The sequence below is a fragment of the Lissotriton helveticus genome, chromosome 4_1 (genome assembly GCF_964261635.1).
Source record: "Lissotriton helveticus chromosome 4_1, aLisHel1.1, whole genome shotgun sequence".
Lineage (NCBI taxonomy): Eukaryota > Metazoa > Chordata > Amphibia > Caudata > Salamandridae > Lissotriton > Lissotriton helveticus.
The window spans coordinates 1430818556-1430844153 of record NC_136063.1 but is presented as its reverse complement, the minus strand read 5'-3'; the positions used below and the strand labels follow the sequence as shown (position 1 = coordinate 1430844153).

General features: G+C 40.7%; 1 protein-coding gene across 4 annotated transcripts in view; it reads left to right on the top strand.

The window, feature by feature from the left end:
• The window catches only part of KIF13A (kinesin family member 13A), an 836323-nt gene that overhangs the window by 589771 nt on the left and 220954 nt on the right, over positions 1–25598 (top strand). For 3 of the 4 annotated variants that reach the window (XM_078687977.1, XM_078687976.1, XM_078687974.1), the window contains 5 exons: positions 169–342; positions 4475–4626; positions 10707–10839; positions 10935–11081; positions 19271–19321. In XM_078687977.1, coding sequence (XP_078544103.1) covers positions 169–342; positions 4475–4626; positions 10707–10839; positions 10935–11081; positions 19271–19321 — 657 coding nt within the window. The remainder of the gene's footprint in view (positions 1–168; positions 343–4474; positions 4627–10706; positions 10840–10934; positions 11082–19270; positions 19322–25598) is intronic. The other variant, XM_078687975.1, reaches the window with a different exon arrangement.

Here is a 25598-nt window from a genome sequence, read left to right as displayed (position 1 = left end):
GGTATGGTGAGCAAACAAATTATGGATTTAACCCAGATCTGTAACCAGAGGTTGAATGTATCACAATGTTCAGAATTCTGTCCATCAATTCAATGTGACATTTAGAAAATTAAACTTGAGAAGATAATTGGTAAACAATTTATAACAATTACTCTATTTGTTTTTAAGGTGAAAATAAAAGAAGCCACTGGGTTACCACTGAATCTCTCCAACTTTGTCTTCTGTCAGTACACATTCTGGGACCAGTGCGAACCTACAGTAGCACCACCAATGGTGAACCCTGACATGCCATCGCCTTGGAGCAAGGAAGCCCAGTTCACAGTGAAATTTGCTCAGTCTAAAGTAAAGAGTATACTTTTAAGAATTTGTAAAATGTGATATGGAGGAAGAATGCACGTTTGTTTACTTTACAATTCCCTGAAGTTGTCTGCAGCCACACCATGTAGAGTAAAGTAATTTAAAAGGTCATTGTAGCGGGATAAAAGTAGCGTGTTTCATATATATATAGATCGAGAGAGAGAGAGAGAGAGACACACACACACACACACACACACACACACTCTCTCTCTCTCTCTCTCTCTCTCACTCACACTCACACTCACACTCACTCTCACTCTCACGCTCACTCTCACTCTCACGCTCACTCTCACTCTCACTCTCACTCTCACTCTCACTCTCACTCTCACTCTCACTCTCACGCTCACGCTCACTCTCACTCTCACTCTCACTCTCACTCTCACTCTCACTCTCACTCTCACTCTCACTCTCACTCTCACTCTCACTCTCACTCTCACTCTCACACTCACACTCACACTCACACTCACACTCACACTCACACTCACTCTCACTCTCACTCTCACACTCACACTCACTCTCACACTCACTCTCACTCTCACTCTCACTCTCACTCTCACTCTCACTCTCACGCTCACTCTCACGCTCACGCTCACACTCACTCTCACTCTCACGCTCACGCTCACGCTCACACTCACTCTCACTCTCACTCTCACTCTCACTCTCACTCTCACTCACTCTCACACTCACTCTCACTCTCACTCTCACTCTCACACTCACACTCACTCTCACACTCACACTCACTCTCACTCTCACACTCACACTCACACTCACACTCACTCTCACACTCTCTGTCGCTCAAATACACATTATTTTGGTCATTTTATAGAGTGCTAGACATCTCTGCTTGCCTCTATTCTCAGGGATTTGGCATTGACCAAATGAACTTTATTGTTAAACTGTTATTTTTCTCTGCTTGTCATATTATGGAACCTTGTAAGCTACTCTCCTGGCATGCAGTTTAAGTGGCCCGATTTAATATACTGTCATTATTAGCCATATTATTATTTGTCAGATATAGTGTGATTTTGGTACTATTTCTTTCTAGTCCCAAACATATGTAACATTTGTCACATCTCAGAGTTTTTTCACTCCTTAAAATGTGTTAGTCATTAGCAGCCCAGATTCATCAGATTAGGAGCACTTTAACTGCCTCATAGTTATCCATTTAGTGATATGCAGCGATAGAATTATAAACTTGTAATCTGTAAGAATTAGCTTACTGTTTTGTAATTGCTGTTGAAACTTAAACATATTTATATGAAATTCATATATTTTGCAGTTGAATATAAGCCCTTCAGCTAGTGCGTCCGCTTCATTTTTAGAGAAAGCCTTGCACTCGGAGTGCCTTGCTGATTTGTCTAAACATGCTAACATGTCTAAAAACCTTTTGTAAAACTGTGTGTTAGCCATGTTATGACCTTACTAATCGACTGTGAATTCTGCATCCTCCTGTAAATTGTCGGAACATTACCACTTCATCCCCTGTCCATATTCTTTACTTCATGAGAAATTACAAAGAAGTATAATTCATCAAAATCTCTAGCATCCCACTCAGGCAATCTAAAATAAATAAAAGAACTGGCCTGAAAACAACAGGTACTGAAGTTGAAACTTTTCATATATTTACAGCAGTCACCAGAAAACAAATATTATGAGAAATGTTTGCCAATGATAAAGGTAGACATGCTTTGCTGAACACCCTGCTCTGAAATGCAGCACTGAAACACCTTGCTGCAAGACACGACAAATAAACAAGCCATTAAGTCTGCACTATTAAAGTATGAGAAACTTGGGATAAGAAAATCACAACATGTCACTGTTGTACCAATACAAAACCATCCCCACATGGACATATGCACTGTGTGTGGATGCTAAAACTGTTACTGCTGTCTCCCTGCAAATACACTGATAACTGTGGACAAGCTAGGGTTTAAGTGCGTGCACCATATACCGTTTACCTGTACTAGCCTATGTTTTTTCCCCATAGTTTTATGTAGAGCAAACTTGACCCAAAGGTATCGGGTATCAGAACGCTTTACATGAGCACCAGTTGCATTACATAAGGACACATTCATTTTAGATAGGCACAGAGAGATTAAGTCATTTGCCCAGAATCACAGGATGTTGAGCGTCGTTGCCGAGACTCAAACCCAGTTCTCCAGATTTGTGGTCGACCACCGTAGCCATTAGGCTATATCCTCTCCCCAATGTGCTTATATTGTAGACACGTTCCATAGAAAACGTGCTATAAATTGCACACTTTAAAATATGTACCATTGAATTCTTGCTTAGACCACTGTTTATTTAGCCATATATTGATATTCCTTTGTTTGTACTAGTGATCTAAAGATACATCTTCTTTTACAATGTATAGAAAAATGACTGATAGGAATATTCTTCTACAGGTTGATAGCTCTCACTCTTACGTGTAGAAGAATCTTTTATATTCATTTTTGACACATCTCTAGAGGCTGATTAGTGCTCAAAGGTTTATTCACATGTATACAATATGGATTTGTCCAAATGGGCTCGCAGATGTTTGTGACGCACTGAAAGTGCTGTTGCATAGTAATGCAAAGTAGTTTTCTTTACTCTCAACACAAACTTTTTGGACATCCACAGACTGCTATTCAATGCGCTTCCCATCCTTATCAGTGCACCTTGCCCACAGTGTGGCTCAATGGTTAGAGCGGCAGACCCTGATGCAGAGTTCTGGCCAGGGACCAGGGTTCGATTCCTGCCTCGGCGGGGTCTCGGGCTCAATTTCCTCGGACCTGTTAATTCTCGCCTTGGTGCCTATTCTAATAACGGGCTCCACGCTGCAACTCTGGGCAATAGCTTGCTTAGCCTCCACACCGGCCCCAACAGCGCTAAGGATGCCTGGCTTCACCCTGGGGGTGCCCAGGAGTGGACACTTCACAGGGAAAGCCAGGAGGGGTTTCACAGCGGTATGAGTATCAGCGCCAGGAAGCCGCATAGGCGACACCGCAAGGTGACCGTCTGGTGACAGTGCGCTCTATAAGTACCATGACATTTACATTTACATTTACACAAAATGGATAGTACATAGTTAGCCTGGAATTGATTAGAAAGTGCATCAGTCAGTCCTTTTTTCAGGTTGTATGTTAGAAAGTGTGCCATTTACATAACAAATAATTATAGATACAAAATGTAAATAAAAAAATAAAAATAAACACCACTATTTCCCTTGATCCCTAATGTGTACACACCGGCTGTGTTTGGAGAATAAGCATAGGTCGAAATTATACATTATATTGTATGTTACATACCTGGGTAAGCCTGTGTTTCACATAATTCAAGTTAAGGGTCTGAAATGAAGCTAGAAGAAGGTACCAAGACTGTGACTTATGTCACACAAAAGAGCTGCATGACACCTGTAGATATTGGTTATGAGGATTTTAAAAATAAAAATACATGTACTTTAGCTATACACCGCTTCAGTGGCATTCTGCAAGCTCTGACATTCATAAGTGCCTTGTGGCAAGCAGAGAGCCGAAACCTCTTGGGTTAATTTCAGATGGCTAGTCAAGTTGATAGTTAACGTTTTATGGGCTCTCCTTCATGAAGTGCCGACTTTGATAAAGAAGTTGAACAAAGGGATCATATAAAGTCCTCATCATACAATAGGCCTTTAAGGTAGAATGCCTTTCTGCATTTATTATCAGGTAAATCTGCAAGACTGTTTTCTTTAGAATCCATCTTTTAAGAGGATTAGTGTTGTCTATCAGTGCAGAATGTTAACCTACAATGCTGTGACATAGGCACAAGCTTTGTTTAGGCCCCTGAGTTTATTAAAAATGTACCCAAAAGTGAGACACTAATGACTTTATAGAAGCACTTTGTATGTTAACAACTCAGAGGAAGCTGCTACCTGGAAATTGGATAAGAAATAGCAAAACCTTGTATTATTTTGTAGTGGAAGTTGTAAAGGCATAGGAGGCATTGCATTGATCAATTTTGTTGTCTCTCTGAACCGGACAGTGACCCACATGATACACTGCATTACTTTTGGTGTAAATGACTATCTTTTAGATTAGATAAACCGTAATATTGTTTAAGAAATGATTTTTTAGCATGTTTTTTCCATTTCATATAGGACTATGTGTTACATGTCACAGAGGAATTTCTGGAGTTCATTTCTGAAGGTGCACTGGCAATTGAAGTGTGGGGTCATCGGTGTGCTGGGAATGGCAGATCAGTGTGGGAGATTGACGCCCTGCAAGCTAAAACAAGAACACTACGAGATCGGTATGTGCCTTCTATTTGCTTCTTCCGATCTGCAGATGAATTTGCCATACGGAATGAATCTTTTACCTCCTCTAGTGTCATAAGGTTCTACATGGATAGTTTCAATTTGATTGCTAAATCATGGCCTGAAAGATGGGATTTGCCGATTGTATTTCAGCTCTTAAGCTGCATGCTGTCAACAAAACTATCATAAATGGTACTTGCCCAGCACCTTTTTTTTTTTTTTTCGTTCACAGACTTACAAGCATCATATTCGGTACACATGAGTTTGTTGTAAGGATAATACAGACCATATGAAATTAACATCAATACATGCTAAAATACACCGCTACAGTAATGGTCTATCTCTTAAAATGTAAATATCTAATCTTCTGGCCCTGGCGTGTGTTGCATTGTGTCTACTGGTTCTCTGTCTCTCATTAGCCAAGTATTAAAAGGCTCCCAAATGTCTTTGGGGCAAGAAGACTCAGGCATAAGTTCCCAATAATGCGTGAGCTGTTCCTGGCAGTATCTTAAATCAGTCACCCACTCTGCTATACATGGACGTCTGGGAGCCACCCAGTAGAGTGCTATTCGCCACTTTGCCAATAGTAAAAACATGGCGATAAGTCTGCGAGCTGTGGGTGGTGTCTCTTCCACATACCCAAGTAATGCAACCATAGGAGATGGGTCTAGAGTAAAACTAGTAACTTCCTTAATTATATCGTGCACTTCAAAATTCGCACACCCCTGGGCAGTTCCATGCAATATGTAAGAATGTGGCAGCCACGCGCTTGCATTTCCAGCAGCTGGAGTCCGCCCTGAGGTTGAGTTTATGTAAAAGCACGGGTGTATGATAAAACTGGTGAAGATATTTAAAGTGCTTGTCCGTGAATTCATCTCCAAGATCAGCCTGCCACTGTGTAAAGGCATATGGTGCAGAGCAAGGAGTATCTGCTTGTGTGAGCGTATATAGGCTGGATATCAATCTTCGGGAAGATGGTGTAATAAGTAGGTTTTGTAGGGATCGCATATGAGAGGAGGGTGCAGGAAAAGGGGAATGAATTGCTTTACAGGTTGATTTGAGTTGGTGTGGTATAGGCACTTGTCCAGCAGTGTTACTTGTGTCTCGCCAGAATCTAAGGGTGGCGGAATAAACGTGTCTTGAGGGTAAAGGTCTCCCATTTTACAAAGTCCCATAATACGCGCTCTACATACCAGGAGGAGTTTGCATGCAGGGAAAACTGGGATGATAAGCTAGTGGCATTTCTGGCGCGTAGAGAAATGGAGTCCTGAGGCGCCTCCTCAGTCCCTCCCAGGCCCACCTCAGTGTGTCAACTGTATTAATCTCTTTGGTAGTTCGTTTATACGGATAGTAGATGGCCACCGATAGTGCTATGGGCTCAGCTATATCCCGCTCCACAGCCACATGTGGTTAAAAATGTGCCCAGCACCTTTGAGTTGAGTCACATGAGATTGAATGTCATTGATAGTAACAGACATAGTGATACAAGCAAGAGACAAATAACTTAAATAATGGTATAACACGTTGTGGTGATCTGGGACAAAATTATGACATGCTTTTCGATAAAGGAAGTAATTGAATACTGTTACCATATTCCGTACAAAGATATTTGCACATGCTATAGCAAGATATTTTCTGTTTTGCAGTGATTTATTTGGTTCTTTTGTCTTAGCATGTACCCAGGTGGATCATCTATATCAATTTATCATAGCATTGCTTTTATAGGTCATTTGGACGGTTAAGATATCATTCTAAACGTGATGACTTGCAGTTGATTAAATATTGAGATAAAAGTGCACAGTCTTTTATGTTATTTGTTGCTCTTAATCTCTCAAATACAGCAATGCTAGATTTGCCCGGGTTTGAAAACGCATTGCAGTCACTAGGCGTACTAAGTATTGATAGAATAACTACTTAGGTTACTCAATTATTAAATAAAGGTAATTACGCAAAGTGTTGTAACAAAAAATAGCAAACCTAGATATTTTCTTACTCTATAACCCAGAAGCTGGCAGTCATAACTAATTCACTCGCTAGCAAGGCTTTTGATTTCCTTCTGATATCTCACAGAAGTTCGTATTTAAGTTAATGTCACCATAAATGTTTTTATTTTTGTGCTAGTTGGGTACATATATTTAATGGGTGGATTATTCTGATACAGGAATATTGGATGTATTAAGGTATAACAGGAGATGCACATAAACAAATGAAGCAAATGTTCACAGAAATAACTGGTAAATGACTGTGCTTTAGCCATAGTGGATCACCACAGGTTTGTAGCCGATCATAATAAAACAATACATTGGCTGATTCTGTACATTATATTGACTGTCTAAGCAGAATCCCTCCTACTCATGGTCCGATCTAGTAGACCTTTTTGAAATATGAGGTCTGTAATTTCCAAAGGAAGTTTCAGAGGGCCTATCAGTTATACTTTTCTCACATAGTGGCCTGTCTGTTGATGACTAGCATCAAAATGATGGATAGCATACTTGAATTATTCTCGGCCACTGGTAATCAGTTGGGCCTCATTCCAGTTCATCTTTTTTATAACATTTCAGTCATTGTAGACAGAGACCAGCCAAATGCAAATCTGCCTCTCACCTTCTCTAACACAATTTGTTCATCTCAACCTGCCAGGCTAGATCCTTTCCAGAAAGCAACACAAGCAACCCTAAACTGGTTTTGGAATATTTAGGCTTCATCGGTGAGGTATAGCTTGAGTCCTCTGCCGCAGCAAACACATGACACACATCTACATGCACACCTAAATAGCAGATACTTTGAGTGAGAGCAATATATTTTCCCTGCATCTTCAAGAAACTGTATTTATGTGCACATCTTTATGAACAAAAAAAACATAAATCCAACATGTTATTATAACAGTAAAGTAAGCAATCATGCAAGTACTTTGCATTGATATGCAGAATTGCTTACCTCTCTCTCTGTAAGGTGGTATGTTTTCACTGGTGTACCCACTGAAGATTCTTTTTAATGTATGATGCCTGGCGAGTTTTTGAAATCCTACTACCACAGATGTGGTGTATTCAAGTCTCAATATGAGAAAATGATGTGGAAGGATCTCATCCACCATTTGGGATAAATATCTCTCCCAGGACCCACAGTTTTTTTTCATTGATATTGACAGCTGGTGTTATCAATGGTCCAAAAGAAAGCACTTGTCACTTTCTTGCCTAAACCCGGGAGAGATCACACTCAAATATCAGCGTACTGCCCGCTCTACTTATTAAACACAGAGTATAAGATTTTAAGTAAAATGCTGGTCAATCGACTGCAACCCCTTGTCCCGAAGCTGGTACATATTGACCAATGCGGCTTCTTCCCTGGACAAAGTATGTCTTTGAATATACGACAACGACTATGCAATGTTATGTTTGCCTCCACCGCCTAGAACCCCGAAGCAGGCTGTATCACACTAGATATCACCGAGGCGTTTGATACGTTGGGCTGGGATTACATGCTGGGCGCACTGCAAAAATTTGGAATTCCGCATGATTACATTTGTTGGGTTCAATTACTGTATCATCTTCCCAGAGCTAGAGTACGTACGGGGATGCATATTTCACAATCATATCAAATACAACGGGGCACTAGACAGGGATGCCCCCTATCTCCCGTATTGTTTGTACTTGCCCTTAAACCATTGGCCTATAAAATTCGAGCATCTTCAGAAAGAAGACTGGGGATAAACCTTAGTGGAGTTCATCATGCGATATCACTCTATGCAGATGATATTATCCTATATACTAGGAAACTGTGCAGTAACTTTGAACCTGCAGTGCAGCTCTTCACACAATTTGAATACATAGCAGGGCTGGCAATACATTATGAAAAATCCTTTGCTTTTCCCTTTAGTGCCAAAGAAGAGCTGACCATACCTTTTGGAAACCGTGTAACAATAGCACATAACACCTTCAAATAACTAGGGATACAAATTTATAGAGAGAAAACAGATCTTATAGAAGGGAATCTATATAGGGCGATCAGATCATTGAAGGCTCAAGTTGGATTTTGGATGCAGCTGCCTCTTTCAGTAGCAGGGAGATTGGCAATCTCTAAAATGGTTATGCTCCAGTGCTTACTCTACTTCTTTACTAACCTTCCTGTAGTAGTCCCTAGAGCAGTCTTGACCAGGTTGAATACACTCTTTATTAACTTAATATGGGTCACGGGTCGTAGAAGATTGAGCTTAGTGAAGTTACAACTGTCAGCTAACGCTGGGGGAATGGGGGCTCCGGATTCTTATGCGTACTGTCTATCGTCACAATTGCAATAGCTTTCTTATTGGCTAGCAGGTCAGAATTTGCAGGAAATAGCTAACTCGGAACCTAAACTGGCTCAGGGTACACTACACAAACTGCTCTCTCCGGGTTGTCCCATTCCACATTCTGCAGGAACTCTCCTTTACACTGCGCTTACCTTCTGGAAACAGGCACTATCCTACACAAATAGTCTCTCTGCGTATGCCCCCAATATACCACCTTTAGGTATTCCCACCAATCTGGGTACACTAACCACTCACAAATTAAATCCCTGGATACAAGCTGGATTGTCCACAGTTGGGGACTTACGTGTGGACAAGCTATTACTTACACACATGGACTTCACGAATGAACGGGGGGTCTCTGAGGCACTGTCCTTGACTCATTCCGGTCTGACGTGTTATGTTAAAAGACATTGGGCACCAGATGGGGCAGAACCAAATACGCACAAGTTGGTCCATTTGATATATCTTGTGGGGACGGGTGGCCACCTAACTTGCTGGCTATATAGAGGCACATGTGCACACCGCCCCTCTCCACTAAATGCAATACATGTGAAATGGAAACAGAATATAGGTAGGTCTTTTACAGACAAAGAATGGGCATCGATTTTAGAATACCCAAAACAAGTATCCTCCATTAACGGTTTTAAATGTATCCAATATATGGTGACATAGAGGGCATACCTGACTCCCCATAGATATCATATACTTTTTCCTACCATCCTACAGTCCTGTCCTAGATTTCCTGAACAGTATGCAGATCTGTTACATATGCTATGGACCTGCCCCAGCTTGGGGAGATACTGGGGTGGCGTAACTACTATCTTAAAGGACGTGGTAGGGGACATAGGGTGGGGTCTGGCTGAGAGTGTAGCTATTCGGCGATAGTAGAAAAGAGGCCTAAGAAAGGAACCAATTGCTATGAATTGGGACCTATTGCTGGAGACTTTTAGGGCGGCCAGCACCCCTGTACCATGAAACTATGCAGGAGTTTCTGCATATTGTCACTACACTCCTACATCGATGGGGGCATCTACTAAGGTAATTGCAGAATTCCAGAGCTTGGGATCTAGTCTGATCCCCCCCTTGTCCTTCCCCAATTTAAGACTGATTCATCCATTTATCGGGATAGGCACCCCACGTGCGGCTCTCAGAAGATAGGCTCGAGCTACACCCAGATTTCGGTTTTCAAGCACTGGAGCAGCCCATCAGCAGGGGTAGTTTTGCAAAAATAAATGTGTATTACTTAACAATTCTTGACTTCATAAACAAGTAAACTTGATATGGTGGCAGGATGTAAAGAGTTTTTATATCGTGACGTAGGTTTGCTAGCCGGGTCCCAAACATGACGAGCATATCGAGGTGGCATATGACCAAGTTGTGAATGAATTTTGTGCGATTTATTTTTGCCACCTTGTATACAAGTGATATCCTGCTACACAGATATAATTACTTGAATGTTCTACTTGCTTGCACTGTAATCGGAGAAATTGAATACAATGTGGTAAAAAAAATATATATATATCAATGGTCAAAAAGGATTGTTGTGTATTTTCTTAAGGCTGAGACTTTAGCTTGAAATATCAGTACTTCATTCAAATTGACACTTTCTGAACCTTCTCAAGCATCTCTCTGGACTCTGATGAAGGGTTTATTGGTAGCTGCTTTGGGTTTTAATGGTTATTGTGTTCCACCTTTACTTAACGACTCTCTTTCTGAGTCTTCTTCTACTGTTAAGCCACATGAAAACAGTTGTATCTGACCAGATCTATATGACCAATTTTCTTCAAGGTGGAGCGAGGTTACACGCAGAATTGAAATGTGGATTTGCATACAAGAATTAAATGAACTAGGGGAATATTCCGCTGTGGAACTCCATCAGGCAAAGGATGTGAACACTGGAGGAGTGTTTCAGCTGAGACAGGTACTGCCTTGAGCCATGTTGAAGTTTTATTCCCTTTTTTATTGGTTAGCCACTCTCTTTTTTTGTGTTTAATTTTGCACTCTTTTCTCCTTCAGGGACATTCTCGGAGAGTACAAGTGACGGTGAAGCCTGTCCAACAATCAGGAACGCTACCCCTCATGGTGGAAGCCATTCTCTCTGTGTCCATTGGCTGCATTTATGCGAGGTCCACAAAACTCCAAAGGGGTTTGGATAGTTACCAGGTATTAGCCGTCCTCAGTTGCAATGGAATGGCTTTCATCAATCAGAATTCTTAATTGAGCTATTGAAAACATTTTTAGTGCAGTCATTTGTACATGAAACCTATGTAGAAATGTATCAACAAAATGTGGGCGATTTAGTAGTTCATTTTGTCCAGCGCCATAGCTATGGGGGACCTTTCATGGGTGGCCTCCCTTAAAGCCCTAGTCAGCTGGCAAAGCAGGTAGTAAAAATTGGTGTTTAGAAGCAATGTATTCTAAACAAAATCAGGCCTGCTTTTTTTTACAAACAATGCTAGAAAAGCAAACTTTTCCCTTCTAACTGCAAGGATCATCAAATATGATTTGTAAGGCCATCTGATAGCAGAATGATCTTGAAATGGGACTCTAAACATGTTAACACAGTAATAGGCCCTGTATATGTAATGTACACCCTAATGAAGCTTGAACCTACTTATATATGACATTTCATATTAAGAAATCCTTGATATATGACTATCTCATGTTTAATTAAGCAATAATTAGAAACAGGTACGTTTTCAAGTCTAGGCAACCAATATGTGCGCAAAATTTACTCTGGCATGTACGTTATACACACTCATTTCTCAGACATAAAAAATGTGAAGTTTTAGGAATTGAAGGTTTCCTCCTCCAAATTGCATTGATGTCCTCGTGTTCGAGTAGTGACAAAAATCCCTTGGCGTATGCATGGAAATCTACATAAGTATTAGACGTCCTTACACACTTTGTCTCTACTATATTTATTCTTGTGGAATGTCTATAGGGAGCAAAGCCATAAGTGTTGCACTATTATAAAGTTGCACATGTAGCTTACACATGTTAAGACATTTCTTCCCCTCAGAAACCCCACCAAAATATGGGGACTTTGGGGTAAATGATAACCCATATTTTTTACCGAACTCCAAATTTATTTAGGAGCACATATATCTATGCAAATCGGGTGGACAAACATTTGAACTTAGTGAAAGCTTATTGAGTGATCACACTATTCCCAATCACTACTTCTGTGGCTCATACTCTGGACATATGTCTAGAGAATGCATCCCACTAGCAGAAACTTAAAAAGGAGATAAAACAATTTCAGGTGTAAACTTTCATGCTTACATAGAGTTGAGAAAATAGGTGCAAGCCCTATTCTTCATACATACCGGTTACCTACACATGATTATTCCTACATATGGAAGTGAAGACTGCATTAGTTAATCAAAAATGGACTTGACATACAATCAAATGCAGGCATAACTTTTTTTATGGTGTAAGTTCACTTGATGGTCTACGTGTGGCACTCCTGAATAATTTGGTTCATGTGGGAGTAAATACCACACTGACTAACTTAATGGTATAAGTGTTTGATTCCCTGGTCCCACTGAACATGCCTCCTTTTCCTTCTGAAAGTGTGCCCGCTGCCCCTGAACTATTTGAAGCTTGCTCCCCTTGCTTTTTAATTCATTACTTCATGTATGTGATGGTGTAGAATGAAAGAGGTGAGTGAATGTTAGCCCTGCATCAGAATGCAAAAGGAGAGCTCTCATTTTCCATGCAATTTGGGGCAAGTGTATATATCTCAGAGCCTTACATACTGGGAGGTGCAAGTAAAGATTTAAATAAGGGGCTAGGCAGGAAAAACGGTTGGACATTGTCAGAGAATAGCTAAGAGATATTGGTGCTGATGTGTAGAAGGCCAGAAGTACATTTCACCTAGGCAGTCTGTCAGTAGCCTGAAGCCATGAATCTTCAGTCGTACCCATAGCAGTCCCCAGCTACTCCCCTCACCATAGTGACATCTCAAAATATTTTTTCAAATTTCAGCCCTGCAGACCTTGTTTTTGTATCGTCAGTCATTTTTGCAACAATTCTGTGCTGAGAACACTTGATTCCTTGTGTAAAATGATATAATTCCATTTTATTAATTTTCTCCAATATTACTAACTTAATTTTCTTTTAAATACACCACACAATTATGACCAAAGATAAATGTTCGGTGTGCCTTAAATCACATCATTTGCCACTTATTTTGCATAAATTTTCTTGGGTTTCAATCCACACACATCCCTGTTTGGGGGCTGAGTGGACCTTTAAACCTCTAGACGTTTAAGTGTACCTAGCCTCCACACTCCGCTACAAAAATGCAAGTATACTTGAAGCATGGCAGAAGAAAGGTTGTTTTTATATTTTTGTTTTTTACGGTCTTGGTATTTCCAATATAGCACGTGATTTGATTATACTATTTTGAGACCTCCTGGTATGATAGTTAAAGATGGATCATCAGGCTGCAGAAGGCACTATTTGCACTAATTTACAAAGAACTGAGTTGTGAGAGGAGGTCAATTACATTATAGACATCTGTGCAGTTTGATTCCATGTTTCAGGGGCATTCTGCTCAAAAAAACATAAAGGGCATTTTACAATTTTAAAAGTGTACCATGACCCCAAAACACTAGGATAGATGAATTTTATGGAGATCTCCACCCATCCTTTCATCAGATGTCTTGCTAAACATATACACCTTGTGATGGGTCTGATTTTGTCTTAAACATCTTCAAGCAGTAAGTTGCCATTGCCTGGTAGAGGAAACTTGCATTTCCTTGCACGTTTGTGTAGGCTTGTAACTTTCTGCAAGTGATCTCAGCCATGCCTTTGTTTATTTCCTAGACAGGCCTACTTATGTGCAGAACGTTTGCCTTCCTGCTGCAAACTATTCTCTGTTCACCCTGTCAGTTAATGAGTCTTCTGCACAGATGTCTGTGTGTGTTTATAAACTATTTTTGGGTGGTTCAAAAAGTGGTGAACTCTAAAACAAATGTATACATTTGTAGAGGAGTTGGAGGAGTGTAATTTAGAGATAAGGCAGGGTATTTATTTGAATTCACTATTCCCTTCACTCATACTTAAGTGAACATTTGTATTGGCCAGGTGTCGCGTTATTGTGACAGTTGTTTTGCAAGCTATCACACCCTAGAGCCGAGTAATATCCATCTTTCTATCAAGCTGTTTTTTTGCCTTTAATATATTAATAGTTAAATATATGGAGTACAATCTTAAAAGCTAGTTTCATATCATACCTGAGATTTAGGCCTCAGAAAACATTTACTGTGATGTCTTCAGTCAGGAGGTAGTATAACGCACCCTTTGTCTCTATATTGAAGCACATTTGGAATGTTTGGCTCCTTCAAGCAGCACAGCTTGGCTTTTTATCTTTGTTTTTATAAAACTCATCCAACTGATAACTGCTTATTGCACATTGACTACAAAACAAATTAAATGACCACAATCACATGGTGTTCACCTTGCAGTGAAATGCAAGTTTTTCTAAATCTTCCTACTGCTCTGATTTTCTACATTACTAATGTCTTTAATCTGCCTGACATATGGCATTTGAAATCAAAGCCTTTGACAGTTGGCCAGTTAGTCGTAAGAAACTTATTTGTTTTTTTCAGTTTAGATTTTCATTTTATTCATATCAGGGGTAAATCAGAAATGTTTCAATTGTAATGCCCTGCAAGGTCAGATTTTCAAGAGAAGTGAAGTCACACATGTTCATACTGTACCTTGCTTTATTTCAGTTCCGCCCCCAAAGTAGGGGGTGATCCCTTACTTATAACCATTTGATTGCAAATCGAACCTATGGGTGCAGAAGATGACGTCCAGAGAATTTAATTTATACTTGTCGATGTTTTACTTGAAATTCACAAAGCTTTGGCTGATATGTTAATGCTGAAAGAGCTTTAATACATCCATGATTAAAATCCTTTCTTGGTATAATCGCTTCATATGTGAGAGGTGTAAAAAAGGCCCAACAATTGCATGTGTGCATACTTAACACAACTAATAGTTTCCTTACTCAAAGCAAGCGCCGATTCAGCAAACAGAGCAATTTGGCCTCCGTATCTAAATTTTGATTTTGCTTATATCAGACAGATGATTGCATGAATATATTATTAGTCTAAATGGACACTTTTTCATATTTGAGACATTTGCATTGATTTGGATTTGTTTTATGCCACCTGGTGCAAAGTGCAGGTGGTTTTTCATACCTCTCTCTGCATTGATTAGGGCATCAGCACTTATGTTGGTTTCTGGTGATACAATTGTAAGGGATATTGGTCTCCATGTGTGGGTTGAGTCCAGACTACAGTGTTTTTCCCTGGTTTCTTTTAGACCCTACTTCAAAGATATCTTGTACGTTCAATATATTGTTGACGGTCTCAGAGGTAGCAATTGCCAGAAAGTAGTGCTGTAAGATCAGAGCCAATATGTTTTATATTAGGGATATTGTGTTAGTTGCAGGGGGAGCATTGAAAAAAGGCACATCATCAACATAAGGATGTTCATAATTGGCCATTATTCTCGTGCAGTGTGGGTTTACGTCTCTGTGGACAATGTGAAAAGAATCTGTATTATATCTCTCCTCTGGGATTCTAGCAAGTGGTGAAGATTGTTAATTTGGTCCAGTATCTCAGAAACTTGTGTTAGTTGTGTTCATTGAGTAGGGCTATTAAAGAGCTTCTGCTTCAATGCATAACCATTGTACCAGTTTCTTAACACTCAAATACTCTACTGGTGCTACTCGTGGTGTTCAGTCATTGTGAACAGGGGGCATGTGAGTCTAGCACTCAAGACCAACGCTTTAAGCTTGAGATATGCACTGCAGTCTGCAGGACACAGCTGATCAAATCTTTCCACGGCACTTAAGTTGTGCTTAATTTATTGATCCTAGAAGTTTGTCTCAAAGTTATTCAAGAAGCATCCTAGTTAATTACTTTCCAGTCTCTAAACTGCCTTTTCTCCACAAAATCTGTGATCAATAAGTCAAATAATAACTATACAACTATGTGGAACAAAACACTCTTCTATTGGGCCATCAGCCAGGTTTTAGACATATAAGAGGCCGGAAAACTGAATTGGCCAATGTCATAGTGGAAAGCCTCACCTCAGTGAACCAAGATCAGCCATCATTTACAATATTTCAGTAGCATATTACACAATTGATCATAAAGTACTACTACTGAATAAGCTCCAGGAAGGGACGGGGATCAATGGGCAGAGCTCTTTTTTGGATCTGGGCTTTTTTTCTTAATCATAACACGTACAGATTTGATCTGTGACTGCATCATATTCAAAAGTGTTGTAGTAAGTACCACAAGGCTCAGCACTCTTGCCATTGCTGGTCAATTTATTCTGGTGATCCTTGCCCCATGTCTTAAATCAGCATGGGGTACCAGTTCCAATGTATGATCGATCCAGAAGCACATTTGATTGAACAAGTTTGTTGAAACAAAATCGCTCACTGCCTTAACCACATCTACTACTGAATGAAAGAAAGTTTTCTTTGCTTGAGTGGACCAAAGACGGGGATCCTTGTGTTCATTAGAACAGACCTGAAAGCCATTTCATTTGAAAGTCTGGGCCAACCATCACCTACAACCAACAGTGTGTTTGCTTAGAAATAAATGCTGTGTTCATGGGCCTCAGCTGACCTTGCTCCAGAAGATCTTTCCTTTACTCCAATCCACCCATTGTGTGGAATTGGCTAGCTATTTAGCAATGGCATGGCTAAACTGCAGTAATGTAGTTTATTCTAAACTTCCCAAACACAGACCCAAAAAAATGCAAAAGTTGCAGAATCAGCCAGACAGATTTCGATCCTTTCCTCGTTAAAGGCGAAAATGTAATCGCTCTTAAAGGATACCTTAAGGCACCCAGCATGTGTTTGAGGCTCAAAGAATAAAAGTTAACTAAGTTCTGAGATTCAATGGGATCTACACTTTATCATGATAACTCATTTGATGGGCAAAGAAAATCGTTAGGCAGTTACCTATTGTGGAAAACAACTTCCATCGGTTTGCTAGAAGGAGGTTTTTGTAGACATTGAAACAAGTATAACTACGGACTCGGAAAACCATTCTGTCAGCCAATCAAGGTGGCAGCGCTGCATTTATGATCATGCTGACTGCAAATCTTTTATTAGGCAGCCTTAATGATGTTTCATGTCTCAAAAAACAAGTTTAAATACAAAGGTCTTGGTACATTTTCTTTTCAGTTGATCAATTTGGTTAAGACGGGTTCAATAAAAGATGATGAGTTATAGGCCCTTGCATAATTTAAACCAAGAGTACTAGTTTATATGCTACCAAAAAGGATCACATTTTTCATAGTTTGTCCATTCAGACTCATTATTTCTGGAATCTGATCTCACTGGAAAAAACATGTATTTATTTTGGCTCAATATGCATCTCCACTTCCATCCTACCTCAAAACAGAAAAGGATGTCATGGTGACGATGGATGTGAAGGACTGCATGCATACCAAATAGAACTGTATTGAACTATTAGAAGAACTTGTTTATGATCCAATTTGTATTATTCACACATGTAATACTAATTCTGCGACAGAGCAGCTGTTTGTTTGAATATTTAAATTAAATATAATGAGGGTGCTGCCTTGCCCTGCCTCTTTAATGACTTTGGGAGGTAAGTATTTGTAAATGTAAGCCTTCTTGTTAGCTGCAGTTGAATGAGACTTTGGAATAAAGCATTACTTTCTCTTCCATGCATTGAAGGTAGAAGTGCATTTAAATTGTTTTATCTTCAGAAAGACTTTTAGCCTGTAAGTCAACAGAAACTCCTTCATAAGGTTGGATCCAACCGTCTTTCTTTGAGAGGATGGAGCAGCTAAAAGTGTCTGCTGCTCTAGATGTGAGGTGCTAGCCCATAAAAACTCTTTACTGATCATTGCAGCAATGTTCTTCTAGTCACCACTGCTTTCCTTTGGGAAGTATTGGTTCACACTTGAAAGGTAGCAAAGATCGGCCTCACTATTTTGCAAAACACTACTGTACGAATCTAAGATCTGTGTAGAACATAGAGAGTTCTGCAGGTCTCAGATCTTTTTCAACTTATTTGAAAAGGGAAAAGTTCACTTGGTCAACTGCGCTTGGGGTGCCTTTTAAATGTTGCAAAGAGGGAGAACCTGTAGATGAAAAGTATCCATTGGAAGAAGTTGATACTTACTTGAGGCTAACAATATTTTTAATTTATACTTTATTTCAATTCAAAATGTATTGCTCCAAGCGGAAGAAGTAATATCTAAAAGCAGAGGATGCTTCGAGAAGTGGGAAAAGATATGGTCTCCTTATTAAAAATATAGGGAAATATGAGTCTCCTAGCATGAAACCCTTTGAGTCTCCAGGGTAAACTGTGAACGGGATGCTGTCCGCTTCTTGCCCAAGGAAGTACAGCAGAAGAGACTTTTCTGAGTGTTTGAACACACCCAGCGTTCTTTGGCGTTTTCTTTTTATGAATGGGTGCCAAAATAATGGCTTAAGACTTCTTTATGGATGAAACCATTATAATTTTCATAAACCTGCCAGGAACAGCTAGTCTCAATTTTCTTTGGAGTAGTACGGAGAAAAGTAGCACTATTGCCCGCGTGCTCCTGCCTAGGTGTCTCAAGTTGTTGCTGCAGTCTTGCCATACAACTTTGCCATTAGGCAGGAGCGCATTATGGCCACCTTTGATTAAAGCAACCCAGCCTATTATTCTCATAAAAGTTTGCCTATATACCCAATGGCTAATGATCAGTAACACTGTGCATGTGGTCCACTGCTGAGCGTCTCAAATACAAGGATGCATCTTACTCGAACCATTTGTAGTTTTAGGTTACAGTTTTGAGTTGCAAACAAATGGGTTCATGTATTTCTTCCAGACCGCCCTCCTTCCCTTTATCTAGTGACTTTCCCCTTCATTTTTTTCCAGTGCCTCGCCAAACATATTAAGATGATCAAGGGAGCAAAGCAAGGAACAAATTAACTCTAATAGTGGCCAAGAGGGCATAGGTAAAAAATCCATCCAGAAAATGCTTATTTCTTCTTCCAACATTTAGCAACAGTTGTCTTGGGACACTGTAATGGTATCTTATCAATCACAGACAAGTTGCCTTTTTGTGTCAAATGGATCCGTTCTACAATAAATGGCAGCATGTGCCATAGACTGCAATAATACATAAGCATTTAGAATTAACATTTTTATGTTTTTTTAGTATTTTCTTGAATTGTTGCTTTAGTTGATATAATTTGGCATATACTTTCTCTTGCTTTATTGTGTTCTGTTCTCACCAGTCTTCAACAAAGGTGAATGTATTTTGTGTTCACAAGATTTATTTTTTCCTACCAGAGAGATGATGATGTTGGTGGTGGTGATGATGATGATATGGATAGTTATCAGGTAGTATTGCTGCTGCTGTCAATCATGTGGCATGGGGCACATCTCTGCTAAGGGTCAGCACGTAGAAAGTGCTCCAGGGCATCGAAGCAAGAACGTTTGGCTTTAAAGCAAGCAGTTAACCTGATTAACTCACATACCCCAGAAACATGTTCCCCAGTCACTCTTCTTTCATTTACTTTGGTGATTTACTTTGAAATGTCATCAGTCACTCTCTAGTGCCAAATCTTCTGACAAAATAACTCTGATTTACATACTACTGTTACCTGTTGATCATTGTCATAAGCATTTCTATAATAACCACAACGCCTATCACACACCATGACAACTTGTTTGCTGAGTTGTAGCAAAATAACATGGACTTCTTATCAGATTTTTACAAAGTGTGTGACAGCGTATTATTTTAACACTAATGTTGTACTTGGTTGAAAGGATTTTTGTTTGGGGTAATTGGCCACTTTTGGATATCTTCTAACATAATGATAGGTACAGTTAAATACCGCAAATAAGTACACCCTGTGGATCGAAATGTAGTTTATATATTTTATGTAGCTGCATATTCCTGTGAATAAATAAGAGATTATAGCCAACATTGGTCTGCCAACTTATAAAGTCAGTGGTGAGGCATATTTGAGCTTGTCAGAGATATCCAAAGTCCTCCACTATTTTGGTCCACCTATCCACTTTGTGACTACTGCCATGGTCACATTGAAAAGGCTTCTGAAATTCAGCTACCAGTAATTGTACACACCGAGGGTATCACAGAGATTTGTACCATAGTAGTGGAATCCTTCTGGCAAACTGATTTGAAAGGCTTTTTGACGTGCATATCCAGCCTGGATACCTTGTATGTTCATCTACTGACTGCAATGAGTGTGTATTATCTGCTTTCAGGCGATCTATTGAGTTGACTCCAGATGTATTGCTGTTCATCCACATGCGTAACCATAATTCATAACCTCAGTGCTGAGACCTATCAATGGAATTGGCCATTAAAAAGCATAGCAAATAGTGTTTCGTGTTTGCGTCTTGATGGCAGTAGCTTGGACTTCTGGGCTTCACTGCTTTTATGTACGACGGTGCATGTCTCTGAACATTTTCTTGTTCAATGTGTACAGTTGTGTGCAAGGTTCATCCTGATGATAGGATTCCTGAAAAGTTACGGAAAGTTTTGATAAAAGGGTGCCTACATTATCACTTTGAATGATTATCGCACAATTGAATGGCTATTGTTTTATACCCTCCCATATGTGCCACAGACTAGAACAGAAAAGAGCTTTTGTAAAAACGCTTTCACTTAAAGGAATTTTGGAGCCCTCCAAGCGCAAGTGTCTCTCCCTGTGCATGTTTCCTTTCTAAACATGCCTCACCAACTGTCATATACTGGTCTTATTTCCACCTACCAGGACAGATGCAGTTGTATCTATTGCAGTGCAGTGATTTTCCTTTTTGGATGGTGCCTTCTTCTTCTTCCATGAAGGGTTATTTGTTATTATTCTGCCTCCCTCTACCATGCATTTCATTTCAAATAGTGAATTTTTTCTGAAAGTAGTTTTCTGGGACTGACCTTCACAGGACTCGCGTCATGTGCTTGGGGAACCACAATTTAGTAAGTTCTCTTGTTTTATCTGCTGGAATTCATTCAATGTCCCTGTTAAACAAATTCAAATCTATATATTGTTTGAGGGTCAGTACTAAGAGAGACCCTCAACTTTGCTCTTAGACTGAAGCTCTTGAGCTTCAGCAAGAGAGTTCAGTACCAGGCATGGTATGGTAGTCATCAATGTATATCAGTGCTAGGCCATCTTGTATTGACGTGCCGCATCCTGAAGTTGATCAGGCTCCCTATACCACATCCTCCAAAGACGCACATGGAGTCTTTACCAAATGCCTCCAGAAGTTGTATAATTTCCCTCAAATGTCCCACTGCCATTACTTTACTCTCAGTCGTACCTGATTTGTTTGGTGTTCAATGGACTGATTATGTAAAATACACCTTGACGTGCTCTAAAGATGTTTAAATCTCTCCTTAACCCCTTCGCAGCTAGGGGGATTCCCCGCTGTGCTGGGGGCGGGGGGCACGTACAGCGCCCCCATGCTCATGACGAGGTCAGCTCGTCATGAGCCACGGCGCTCCGGTGCTCATGACGAGCTGAGCTCGTCATGACCGCGCCCGTTCCCATGGAACGTTCAGCACAGCAGGGGAATCAGCCCAGCGTGCGAGCGTTCCAAGTAACGGGCGCGGTCATGACGAGCTCCGCTCGTCATGAGCACCGGAGCGCTGTCGCTCATGACGAGCTGAGCTCGTCATGAGCATCCAAGAGGTTAAGGATTTAGGCAGTAAGGATTTAAAATCTCAACTTGCAGTTCCTTCTGGAGCCAGACCATGTTTTGGGTAGGGAAGTATAAGTTCCTAGGTATAAAAATAAAAAGCTTCTGACAAATGGGGGGAGAAAATCAGTACTTGACGTTGCTCTTTACTGATGCCAATGAAAAAAATGTTTTAAAATGTATCCTGACTGTTTTACTTATAGCCATTGACATTTTCATCCTCTCCAGTATCACATGATCCTAGGCGCTGTCCTCACTTAAGTACTGCTACTTTTCAGATCTCAAATCTCCTCCATTATCATCTCAACATTGATCAGTCACCACCTGCTCTGTTTTTTTTTAAATTGGGAACAAACATTTAAAACCTACAATGGTACAAAGGTAGGCCAGCAACTACATTACATCCTATTAAATAACATTCTGGTAAAATATGTCCATTTGAAAATAATCTTAGAATAATAGCTCATTCCAGACCCGAGAAGAGATGGTGGCAATCCAGGGAGCATGAGAATGCAGGAAATGTTTTAGTGTCTTCTCTTCTTTGGAATTTCTTATCTCCTGCACCCTAAACACTACGACCCATGGAAAAAGTTCTGCTTTCCTTGCTCAAGCATAAAAGCAGCTGACGCCTATGTCTTCCATTATAAATCAAACTACATATGGACAGAGTAGGGAAGAATCTATAGGAAGGATCTGAAAGTCACAGTGATTGACTCCATTTTAGACAACTCAATGGAAATGTGTAGATTTAAAATTGCGCTGACACCTCAGGAAATGTTAAAAGGAGCTCTTATCTATCGCCCCCCAGGGCCACTAAAAGATTTCAATCTAAAACTATTGGAGAAAATTGCACCTCATACTATTACGTCCAAACACTTCTTGTTACTTGGAGATTTTAATGTCCATAGTGAAGAGAAGGAGAGTCCTGAGGTAGCAAGTTTCTTAGCCGACATGGCCACTCTAGGCCTAGATAAGATTAACTCTGGACCCACACATTCAGCTGGCCATACTCTGGACATCATATTTACTAACTCTTCCCTTATTGTTGCTGAGCCTGCCTGTCCATTGATATGGTCAGACCATTCTATGATTCCTTTTCGGTTGAATGGCTCCCCTAGGCATCACTTGACGGGCCGCTCCCTGAACAGTCTACAAAGATGGTGGCACACAATCACATATGTGTCCTGTAGTAAAATATACGTCCCTCCAGTTTTTAATGAACATATGGATGTCATTATGAAACTCGTGTGCGATGTGATAGACTGGCTCCTGCGACACATCAGGTCAGTAACGCTCCAAAAAAAAGTGAAGATTGGTACACTGCTGATTTACGCAGGGAAACAGCCTGTTGTAAACACTCGGAAAAATCCTGGCGCAAATCCAAGTTGGAAAGAGAAAGGCTTAATTTTAAATTGGCCCTCTCCATCTACCATAAGAATTAAAAAAAGGCATGTAAAGATCACCTGATCACTAAACTTAATCTGGCAGGAAACTCATCAAAGGAGCTTTATAAAATTCTGAACTTCTTTACTAATCCCTCTGCCTGCACCCAGCAGATTACCTCCTCGCTGGAACTTTGTGATAAAATCAATTCAATTTACAATCAATTTTCACAAAACACTAATCCGGTGATGTCTTCCATCTCTGAATCTGTACAACCAGAATCCTTAGGTAAATTCCTGAATCATTTTAATCCTAATCAGGTCTTGCAGGTGGAAGCCATGCTAAGATTGGCAAAATCCGGATCCCCTCTGAATGTTATGCCTGCCCACAAACATGCTCTCCTCGCCCCTTTCTTAGCTGCCCCTATTGCAGAGATCGTGAACACCTCTTTTAGTGAGGGTAGTCTTCCTCTTGACTGGAAAACCACCCAAGTACTTCTGATTAAGAAAAAAGAGCAGGTGCCGGCCGAAGTCCTTTCCAATTGTCGTCCCATCTCGCTCCTACCGCTCTTGAGCAAATTGGCGGAAAGTCATGTTAATACCCAATTAATGAACCACCTCGAGGACAATTCTTGATCCCTCGCAGTCTGGGTTCAGACCTAATCACTGCACAGAGAACTCTCATCAGGGTCACTGATTATATCAAACTAGCCTTGCATGATAATAAAGCTGAGCTGTTGGTCTTGTTGGATTTGACATCAGCTTTTGACACAGTCTCTCATCAGAAGCTGATACTGTGACTGAGAGAGGCCGGTCTGCAGGGACAAGCTCTGAACTGGCTTGTAAGCTTCTTAGACCAACGCGTGCAGACCATCAATCTGGGCCCTTTCCGATCGCTAACCCTGAAGCTGAACACGGGGGTGCCCCAGGGCTCCTGGTTGAGCCACCTTTGTTTAACATCTATGTGCCCCCCCCCTTGCGAACGTCATCCGGGAGTGCTTCTTTACGCTGTTCTCTTACGTTGACGACACACATCTACTCCTGTATTTTGATAAAGACAAGGAGCTAGTTGATCAGCATGCTAGCCATATCAGAGTAGATAACGGAGCATTTCCTACAGCTAACGCAACAAAAGCAGAAATCTTGCTGTTTGTCGCTGCACAAACAACCTGGACCCCTGAGTGGTGGCAGGCAGTGCTGGGCCCTGCTCCCTCTCCCACCATGGTGGCCAAAAAGTAGGGATCCAACTGGATACTCAGCAATCTATGAAAAACCAAATTTTGACCACTCTAGGGACCATCTACCATACCCTGAGTCTCCTGCGTAGAGTGTTCTTATGGCTGCCCCTTTCTGTACGCAGAACCCTATTTCAGGCTCTGAATATTGGTCGCCTGGACTATTGCAATGCTCTATTGGCAGCCGTGAATGAATCTCTGCTTAGCAGATTGTCCAAAATGTGGCCGCACGACTAGCCCTCAAGAAACCACTGCACACTACCCCGGGGCACTGTTGAAATCTCCCTATCCGTCAGAGAATACAATTTAAGCTCTGCTGCCTAGCTCATAAAGCTCTTTATGGTGCGAGCCCAACCTTGTTTGCCAGCTATCTGGTAAACAAGGTTATAATTTACTGTCCGAAAAGCGGTCTCCTTTCGGAAGGTAAGGGGCTGTTAGTGGTCGTGCGTTTTTGGAAAATCTGATTAGGAGGCAAAACGGTTGCCTATCTGGCCCCGAAATACTGGAACACCTTACCAGAGAACTTGCGCAATGCACCAGTCTCACTCGCTTCAGGAAACTCCTGGAGATGGAATTGTTTAAAGCTTAAGTTGTGGTGGCTCGCGCCTGCCTAACTCTCGCTCTTCGACATCGCGGAAATACCCCTTCGGGGGTGATTCCTGTGCTTTACAAATACACTACAAACATACATGCATATATACTGACATTCGTTTGATGCTTTCTGTGAATGCTTTAGAAATATCCTCAAAGTGAAAACATGAGCTTCCTCTGCATCAGTTTAATTGAATGGTTGGTAAAAGTTTGGGATCTTCCACTTCAGTGTAACCAGTTTTTGAACGTTTGTATTTATGGAACATGGAGATGGACGAAAGTAGTGTTTTTCTTTTTGCTCTTGCGAAAACTCTACCTCCTCTCCAATCTGCCACCACTCATGAGTACATTCTCTGATACCCTTTCTAGAGGAGGAGCCATTTATCATAAATAACTCCCCCATGACGCCTTTCCTGTCTATAAGAGGCACAATCTGCTTACTCCATCTTGACCTGAAAATTAACGGTTCAGTTCGGTTTGGCCATACCATGTTCATAAACCCTTTAAAACCATACCTTGGTGTGACATATTTTGGTGACAAGGAAGACATCATTTTTAATAGTTATCACTACTGGCAGACGAAACAACAAGCTTCGGGCTCTCTTCCGAAAGGCTTTATATCACCTGTCACAAGAGCATGGTTGCCATTCAAATGGTTTTTTCATTATGAAGGTTTTAATTAAATGTCAATTAAATCAAGAAATTGTCTACCGGGTCTTGTTTGGCTGAAGCGGCCCTTGG